The sequence below is a fragment of the Babylonia areolata genome, chromosome 20 (assembly GCF_041734735.1).
Source record: "Babylonia areolata isolate BAREFJ2019XMU chromosome 20, ASM4173473v1, whole genome shotgun sequence".
NCBI lineage: Eukaryota > Metazoa > Mollusca > Gastropoda > Neogastropoda > Buccinidae > Babylonia > Babylonia areolata.
In genome coordinates, this window is record NC_134895.1 from 11304927 (window position 1) to 11314926 (window position 10000).

The 10000-nt window shown below is 43.8% G+C and overlaps 1 protein-coding gene across 5 annotated transcripts in view; it reads left to right on the forward strand.

Moving 5' to 3' along the window:
* Positions 1-10000, forward strand: part of LOC143295145 (uncharacterized) — an 83728-nt gene that overhangs the window by 52085 nt on the left and 21643 nt on the right. For all 5 annotated transcript variants that reach the window (XM_076606709.1, XM_076606711.1, XM_076606710.1 and 2 more), the window contains exons 7-12: positions 840-960; positions 2487-2561; positions 4879-5023; positions 7005-7077; positions 8760-8889; positions 9410-9595. In XM_076606709.1, coding sequence (XP_076462824.1) covers positions 840-960; positions 2487-2561; positions 4879-5023; positions 7005-7077; positions 8760-8889; positions 9410-9595 — 730 coding nt within the window. The remainder of the gene's footprint in view (positions 1-839; positions 961-2486; positions 2562-4878; positions 5024-7004; positions 7078-8759; positions 8890-9409; positions 9596-10000) is intronic.

The window sequence follows — 10000 nt, forward strand, 5'->3', positions numbered from 1 at the left end:
TTTCTCCCAATTATACTTTGCAAATCAAACTGAGCGTCTAGTCATTCGGATGAGACGATGTCCTTATGTGCAGCACACACTTGGCGCACTGAAAAGAACCCATGGCAACATGTATTGTCTTCTGATTTGATTTGATTTGATTTGATTATATGGACACTTATATAGCGCCTATCCTCGGTCGGTGACCAAGCTCTGACCTCTTTACAAACTCGGATCCATTTGCACAGCAGGTTGCCCACATTGGTAGAGCCGACTGACGGCTGACATCAAGCGCTCATCATTCGATTCCTGTGTCATTCAATCAGAGTTCAGGCACGCACACATACACACTCAGATTGACATGTAGTATGTTACGTGATCGACCGTTTTGTTCATTTACCCCGCCATGTAGACGGCCATACTCCGTTTTCGGGGGTGTGAGGGCCGTTTCTCGCTCATTTTCCCCACTCCAGTGGTTACTTTGCCTCGGTTGAGAGGACAGGACTTTTCCTTCCAATGGCGAGCCCTAGACACAATGGACAGCAATTCACTGACCCCGATGGTTGTGAAAAGCTATGAGACCTTTAATTAACTCTCCCCCCCCCTTTTTTTAAATTTTTTTAAAAATTAAGTATTGATGCATTGTATTGTACTGCACTGTATTGTATTGCATTGCATTGCGTTGTGCTGTATTGCATTGCATTGCATTGTATTGTATTGTACTGCATTGTATTGTATTGTATTGTACTGTATTGCATTGCATTACATTGCGTTGTATTACGGGTGAAGGAGAGATGATGACGTTGTGTTGTGACTTACTGGTGAAGGAGAGATGATGATGATGTTGTGTTACGTTGCAGACTGGTGAAGCTGAAGATTCTGGAGCTGAGGGAGAACCACCTGAAGACTCTGCCCAAATCCTTCGGACGTCTGACGGAGCTGGAACGGCTGGACATTGGCCACAACGAGTTCACGGAACTGGTCAGTGGTCACTTTTCTTTTCCCTCCGCTGTTCGCTGGCCTCTGTTTACAACTGTGTCGAAATGAATCAAATAAACTCTCAAGATGAAGTGGAAGCATACAAAAGAGCCATGTCTGAAGGATAGTCAGTCGTGTCCGATCACATCCATCAGATCAGCTGAAGAGGCAACTGTTGACCCAACGATCTAGTCTAGTTTTTTTTTTTTTTTTTTTTTTTTCTCAAGGCCTGACTAAGCGCGTTGGGTTACGCTGCTGGTCAGGCATCTGCTTGGCAGATGTGGTGTAGCGTATATGGTTTTTTCCGAACGCAGTGACGCCTCCTTGAGCTACTGAAACTGAAACTGAAACTAGTCTAGGGACATACAAAGCAACAAAAATGCCCAGTCTTTAATACTATAAAAGAGCAAATTACAAATTAATATTATCATATTGTGGCAATACTGACCAAGCTGATACTGATGAAGATTTGTACATGTAACCATATTCGAGAGTCTTTTGAAAATGGTTTTGTTGTGTGAACTGGAAGGATGAACTTGATCACCGAAGCAAATGCTTGTTTTATATGAAAAAAAAAAAATCAAAACAGAGTTTACAACAGAGAAATATGTATCTTGTTTACCAGATGCCTATGTTTATACTATTTTGACACAGCAGTTACAAAATACGATTTGAAATAGAACCTCATCATAATGTATCATGTGATGAAAGATTATGCCCAATATGTTGTGTGTGTTTTTAATTAAAAAATTTTTTTACGGTGATTGGGGATGAACATATCGGAATCATCATTTAGTACACGGTTGTCTTCTCTTTTTTCAGTTCCAAAACTTACGAAGATAGCATCTTTCTGTTAGGAAAATTATATCGTTGAAATTAGAATAACTAGTTCACCTTCATAGTTCTACATTCGATGAAAATACTGATGTAAGAGGTGGTTTTAGTATTACTTTCTTCATGATATTCATATGCAGTTTTGACTCACTTGTGTAAACAAAGTGAGTCTCTGTAATAACCCGGTGTGTGTGTGTGTGTGTGTGTGTGTGTGTGTGTGTGTGTGTGTGTGTGTGTGTGTGTGTGTGTGTGTGTGTGTGTGTGCGCTCGCGCGCGCGCGCGCGTCCGTGATAAGCTTTAACGTTGCCATTTTTCACCGGAAATACTTTGTCAATACATACCAAATTTGACATAAAAATATGAAAAATTCAACTCCTTCTACCCATTTTAGTCATGATGACATTTCACTTCTGGGAAGGGCACAAAAAAATTAATTATTTTCACCAAAAAAATTACTGTTATTTTATTATGTTTTTTATTCACAAAACTAGCAGTTTCAATTTTAATAAAAAAAAAGATCATGATATATCTTGAACTTACGAAAGCGCATTGAGGATTTTACGCAGTATTAGATACATTCGTGTTCTAAACGCATTTTAGTTACAAGTTAATTTTCGTGTTTATTTTGTTTATCTGTTTCTAATAAAGAGGTGAAAGAAAATTTAATCGTTAATCTTCGAATCTTAAATCTACAGCCCGACGTGGTGGGCAGTCTGACCAAGCTGTTGGAACTGTGGTGTGACAGCAACCAGATAGTCTCCCTGACGCACGTGGGTGGTCTGCTCTATCTTTCTGTCTCTCTGTCTCTCTCTTTCTCTCTCCCCCCTCTCCTATAATATGTTGTATGATTTAGATGTTAGAGGGAAAAGAAACTGGGCTTCAAATATACGAACTTGTCTGTGTGAATTGGGATTTGGATATGTATGGGAATATCAAGGAGTCGGTAATGAGAATATGTTTTTGAAATCTTTTCGTCAACGTTTAATAGACTGTAGATGGCAAAACTGGGAAAGTCATGTCCAATCCAGTGATCGATTTTGTTTCTATAGAGCTTATACTTCTACACATTTAGTTAAAAATTATCTTTTGCTCAATATTGACAAACATTTACGATTCATATTAACACGATTTAGATTTGGTATTTCTGAAATCAATTTGCACAGGTATCGCTATAAAAATGTTAATCATTTAGAGAACTTGTGCCCTCTGTGCAAAGAGTCAACGGAAGATGAAGTTCATTTTGTTCTGAAGTGTCCTGTATTGCATAATATTCGTGTAAAATTTGTTTCAAAGAAATATTATGAATATCCTTGTTTGTTTAAATTTTGTCTATTGATGGCATCATCTAACGACAGTGTTATAAGAAATCTCGCATTGTACTTATATAAAGCTTTTAAGTTAAGAGAAATGGTTTTGTCCTAATTTCTATAGTTTAATTGTATAAGCAGTTGAACGCTTATTGCCAGTTACGGTAATGTATGCATATCTTGTTATCGCCCCTCATTCATATGGGGCTATGGCCTTAATGAATAAATCATCTGCGTCTGCGTCTGCGTCTCTCCCCCCTCTCTCTCCCTCTCTCTCTCCCCCTCTATTCCCCCCTCTCTCTCTGTGCAGGTTTCTGGACGCCTCTGTTTGTATGTCTGTCTGTCTCTCTGTCTCTAGTTATCTGTCTGTACGTCTCTGTCTTTCTCTCTCTTTGTCTTTGTCTGTCTCTGTCTGCCTGTCTCTCTGTGTCTGTCTGTTCGTCTCTGTCTATCTATCTTTTTGTCTCAGTCTGTCTCTCTCTGTCCGTCTGTTTCTCTGTTTCTGTTTCTCTCCGTGTCTCTTTGTCTCTGTATCTCCGTCTATCTATCTCTCCGGGCACAATAGCCGAGTGGTTAAAGCGTTGGGCTTTCAATCTGAGGGTCCCGGGTTCGAATCTCGGTAACGGTGCCTGGTGGGTAAAGGGTGAAGATTTTTTCCGATCTCCCAGGTCAACATATGTGCGGACCTGCTAGTCCCTGAACCCTCTTCGTGTGTAGACGCACGCAGAAGATCAAATACGCACGCTAAAGACCCTGTAATCCATGTCGGCGTTCGATGGGGTTATGGAAACAGGAACATACCCAGCATGCACAACCCCGAAAACGGAGTATGGCTGCCTACTTGGCAGGGTAAATAAACAAAACGATCATACACGTGTAACATGTTGCACGTCTGTATGAGTGTATGTGTGCGTGACTGAAACCTGATTGAATGACACACGAAACGAATGACGAGCGCCCAAATTGCAGCCGTCAGTCGGCTCTGCCCAGGTAGGCAGCCTGTTGTGCAAATGACCCCGAGTTTGTAAAGCGCTTAGAGCTTGGTCTCCGACCGAGGATAGGCGTTATATAAGTATCCATAATTATCATCATCGTCATCATCCATATCGCTCTGACCTGTCCACTGTGACGTGTGTGCAGACTGTGGTATGTTATCGTAAAAAGAACGGTTTTGTTGCAGACATTTTGACCTAACGCAAATTTTAATCTAAATTCCCTGGCCTATGTGTGGACGCCTCTGTCTCTGTCTGCCTGTTTACTTGTCTGTCCGCCTGTTTGTCTCTGTCGCTGTCCGTCTGTCTGTCTGTCTGTCTCTGTCTCATTGTCTTTTTCTGTGTCTGCCTTATCTCTCTCTGTCTGTACCCCTATCTGTCTCTTTCTGTCTGTGTGTGTGTCTCTCTGTTCCCCTGTCATTCTCTCTGTCTCTGTCTGTCAGTCTGTCTCTTTCTCTCTGTGTCAGTCCGTCCGTCTCTCCGTCTGTATCTTTGTCTGCCTGTCGGTCGGTGGGTCGGTGGGTCTCTATCTTTGTCAATGTGTCTGTCTGTCTGTTTCTCTGTCTCTGTTTCTCTCAGTGTCTCTTTGTCTCTGTCTCTGTATCTCCGTCTGTCTATCTCCCCACCCCCCTCTGACCTATGCACTGTGTCCTGTGTGCAGGCTGTGGGCTGTCTGAAGCAGCTCATGTTTCTGGACGCCTCTGTCTGTCTGTCTGTCTGTCTGTCTGTCTGTCTCTCCTCCTCCTCTTCCCCATCTTTTTGACCTATGCACTGTGTCCTGTGTGCAGGCTGTGGGCTGTCTGAAGCAGCTCATGTTTCTGGATGCCTCCAAGAACGAGCTAAGCTCTGTGCCCGGGGAGATCGAGGGCTGTTCCTCCCTGGCCGACCTTCACCTTTCCTCCAACCTCCTCCCCTCTCTGCCGCCCACCATAGGTACGTTTCCCTCCTGCCTCCCTCTGCTTCCCTGTGTGTGTGTGTGTGTGTGTGTGCGTGTGTGTGTGTGTGCGTGTGTGTGTGTGTGTGTGTGTGTGTGTGTGTGTGCGAGTGCGTGTGTATGTGTGTGTGTGTGTGTGTGTGTGTGTGTGTTTATTTAGTTTAACGTCTTTTCACTAGTAAGTGATATCAGACGGGAGGAGAATGGGGGGGATACGGTGTGTGTGTGTGTGTGGTGTGTGTGTGTGTGTGCGCACGCGCGCGCGCGTGTGTGTGTACATGCGTGCTTGCGCATGTGTGTCTCTGTCTGTCTGACTGTCTATCTATTTACCTAAGGTATTTGTATCTGACTGCTTGTCGGTCTCTTTTTGTCTCTCTGACTGATTGTCCGACTCTGGTCTGTGTGTCTGTCCGTCTCTCTGTCTCTTAGTCTGTCTGTCTGTCTGTCTGTCTGTCTGTCTGTCTGTGTGTGTCTGTCCGTCTCTTTGTCGGTCTTTCTGTTTGTCTCTAGTGAAAGTAACAGTTGTACATGTCCAACACACCTGGTGGGGAAAGTAACAGCTAATTACATGTCTAAAATTGATAATAACACAAACACATTCACAGTTGTACATGTCCAACAGCACCTGCTGAAAGTGATAAGCTAAATACATGTCTACTGTTGTACATGTCCAACACACCCTGTAAAAGTGATAAGCTAAAACAGTCTACAGTTGCACATGTCCAACGCACCTGCTGAAAGTAAGCTAAAACATGTCTACAGTTGTACATGTCCAACACACCCGTTTGGGAACAAGGGGATAAGCTAAATACATGTCTACAGTTGCACATGTCCAACACACCTGTAAATAACAGACTAAATACATGTCTACAGTTGACATGTCCAACACACCTGGTAAACGTATCATCTGAGCAACCTGTACACATACAGTGGACGTCAACACTGGACGTATTAGCCTCTCTGTGCTGTTACGTTTGTGGCCAGTGTCTACCCTCTGGTGAGTGTGTTAACAAATAACATGTTAGTTGTTGTAGTGTGTGTGAATAGTGTAGTGATGATAGTGTTGTTGTTTGCAACTTGTCCAGTAAAATATGTGTGAAAGGTAAAAAGGGTAATTGTTTGTGTGTGTTGTCTATGTGTGTAAGGTTAACTGTGTGTTGTGTGTACCATACATATATGTATTACGGCGTTAATAACTGTACTGCTTGTTACGTGCAATCGATCATGTTGGGTGTATATGTGAAATGCGTAACACATGTTCTAATCTATTGTAATACATTCCAATTCACGTCCTTTTTTTATTCTTTGTTTCCTCAACGCCACTAGCGGTTGGTACAGCTTCACATTGCTTCAAGTGTGTACATGTGTCCGAACAGCGCTTTGGTACATGCCAAACGACCTGTGAATGTAACAGCTCTATATATAAAGTTCAGTTGTTACAAAGTAAAGCCCCCTGGTGAAGTACACTAAATCTGTTGTCTCTCCAGTTTTACATGTCTACTACTGCCGTTGTACTTTGTCCTCATATCCTGTTAGTTTTAGCTCAACACACCTGGTGAAAGTGATAAGCTAAACACATGTCTACAGTTGCACATGTCCAACACACCTGGTGAAAGTAACAGGCTAAACACATGTCTACAGTTGTACATGTCCAACACACCTGCTGAAAGTGATAAGCTAAACACATGTCTACAGTTGTACATGTCCAACACACCTGGTAAAAGTGATAAGCTAAACACATGTCTACAGTTGCACAGCCGGTTGTACATGTCCAACGCACCTGGTGAAAGTAACAGGCTAAATACATGTCTACAGTTGTACATGTCCAACACACCCGGTTGTACATGTCCAACGCACCTGGTGAAAGTAACAGACTAAATACATGTCTACTGTTGCACATGTCCAACACACCTGGTTAAATTAACAGACTAAAAACATGTCTACAGTTGTACATGTCCAACACACCTGGTGACGTTGCAGGTACCCTGAGCAACCTGACGACACTGAAGGTGGACGACAATCAGCTGACGTCATTGCCCTCGTCTGTGGGCGGGTGAGTTGACGTTGCTCGGTGGCCCAGTGGTCTTGTACTCCTCTCTGTGTGGCCGAGTGGTGTTTGAACACATATATATCTTTGTGTGTGTGTGTGTGTGTGTGTGTGTGTGTGTGTGTGTGTGTGTGTGCCGTGGAAGCTGTGATACGTAGACTAGAAATGAGTGTGTGGAGGAGGGGGGTAGAGGAGGTGTAGGGTAATGTGTGTGTGTGTGTGTGTGTGTGTGTGTGTGTGTGTGTGTGTGTGTGTGTGTTGGAGCTCATGTACGTTTATATGTATTTGACTGTGCTTTCATATCTGTGAAACTGCATGTTCGGTGCATATCTGTTATGCATGTGTGGGTGTATATGTGAATGTGCGTCTTCATGTTTTACATCTATTTGCTTATATATCATTTATTCACCTCCTTTTTTTTTTTTTTTTTTTCTCCTCAAGGCCTGACTAAGCGCGTTGGGTTACGCTGCTGGTCAGGCATCTGCTTGGCAGATGTGGTGTAGCGTATATGGATTTGTCCGAACGCAGTGACGCCTCCTTGAGCTACTGAAACTGAAACTGTCAGCACTATGCCTTCCTATATTGATAAAGAGTCCTGTTGTCCTACAAATAAAGTAAAAGTTGGCCACCTGGAGAGGTGGTCATACCACTTCTGTCTGTCTCTTTCTCTGTTTCTCCCTGTCTCTGTCTGTCTGTCTGTCTTTGTCTCTCTCTATCTCTGTTCTCTCTTTTTTTTTCTCTTCCTGTCCTTCCCTAAGGTTTTTGTCAGTTTTTTTAAACATGCAGATCGGTCATAAATACAGTTGTTTTTTTTTTAAGTGAACTCTCATTACGTTTATACTGTTTGTGATGTGGTGTGTGTGTGTGTGTGTGTGTGTGTGTGTGTGTGTGTGTGTGTGTGTGTGTGTGTGTGTGTGTTTGTGTGTGTGTGTGTGTGTGTGTGTGTGTGTGTGCGTGCGTGCGCGCGCGTCCGTACTTGCGTGCATGTGTGCATATGTGTGTGTGTGTATGGGAGTAAGAGAGAGAGAGAGAGAGAGAGAGAGAGAGAGAGAGAGTCAGGTGATGTTTTTATCGGGCTCGCTTTGCTGTAATCGACTCTTGAGTGTGATTTGGTTATGTATTTTGTATGCCATTTAAAAAAAAAAGAATTATTATCATTATTATTACTATTATTAGAATGGAATAGAATAAAATGTGTCTTTATTACCAGGTGTACCGGGGTCACAAGAGAAATTGGGGGCGGGGGCGGGGGGATAGTACATAACAAGGTACGCACGTAAATTGAAAATCGTACACAAACACAGCTACAGTAGAAATTAGGATACATACAAGTGCATATCAATATAAAAACGTGTACATACTCACACACGCACGTACTGCACACACACACACACACACACACACACACACACACACACACACATACACACACACACACACACATGTTGAACAGAAGCCGCATATTTCATGTGGATGGGGATGATGACTAGATCTTCAGGTAAATTATCATTTACTGCTCTACTTGTGAATCAAAGTAAAGCAGACTTCACCACACCCTGATTTCTCGTAACTTGAATCAGTCAACATATATATAATTATCATTCTGATTGGGGACTCTGAAAGAAGAAGAAGCAGCAGAAGCAGAAGAGTCATAGGCTTTCCCTGACTGTTGTCTTTTTCACCAACAGGCTGACGGCTCTGTCTGAGCTGAACGTCAGTGTCAACGATCTGGAGCAGCTTCCCCCTACCATCGGCCTGCTGCGGAACCTGAGGACCTTGTACTGCGACGACAACCTGTTGGCGTGTGTGCCTGCTGAGGTCAGGCTTTTTGGGGGCAGGGAGGGAGGGGTTGTCTTCTTGTGGGGGTGTGTGGCCATGGGTTGGTCGGGGGGTAGGGGGTGGTGGTGGATTGGTCTGGTTTTTAAATTTTTTTTTTTAGGGTGTATATCTGTATTTATGTTTATCATGTGTGTGTGTGTGTGTGTGTGTGTGTGTGTGTGTGTGTGTGTGTGTGTGTGTGTGTGTGTGTATGCGTGCGTACTCGCTCACGCGTGTGCGTGTGTGTACGTGTGTGCATGCAATGGCTGGACTGCACTGTACTGTACTGTGAAGCAACCAAGCTGTGTGTGTGTGTATGTGTGTGTGTGTGTGTGTACATGTACGTGTGTACTTATGTGTGTGTATGCGTGCGTGCATACTCGCTAACGCGTGTGCGTGTGTATACGTGCGTGCGTGTGTGCGTGCTCAATCGCGCACGCGCGCGTGTATGCGTGTTTCTGTGCGCACGTGCTTACTTGCGCGTGCGTGCGTGTGTGTGTGTGTGTGTGTGTGTGGGCAGCTGGGCAGCTGCAGCGGGCTGACGGTGCTGTCGCTGCGCGGCAACCGGCTGACGTACGTTCCGGACGAGATCGGCCGCATCCCCCGGTTGAGGGTCCTGAACCTCAGTGACAACCACCTGGCGTACCTCCCGTTCACCATCGTCAAACTCAAAGAGCTGCAGGCTCTGTGGCTGACTGAGAACCAGGTGAGGGGCTGAGGGTGAAGATGGTTGTGTGTTTTTTTGTTCTTTTTTTTTCCTGGAAATTAACAAATAATGAGGCAAGGAGAGGTGTTTGTTCTGTATTGTCCATGTGTTCTGCGTGGCTTGTTCGTTCAGGATTAAAGAGGCTGTGCCAGTCTTGAATAAAAGCTAATTTGTGTTTGCACATTTCTTCTGTCTTTGCTGTTGTGTGCACATCAGTGTCAAATGATCGGTATAAGGACAGGCCCGGCGCTTCCTTTATTTTGTTTTTGAGGAAGTGCCTACCTACCAACCTACCTACCTGTCTGCCTATCTATCTATCTATCTATATGTTTGTGTTTGTCTGTTTGTATAATTATCTACCTACCTACCTGCCTACCTACCTGTCTATCTATCTATCTATCATCG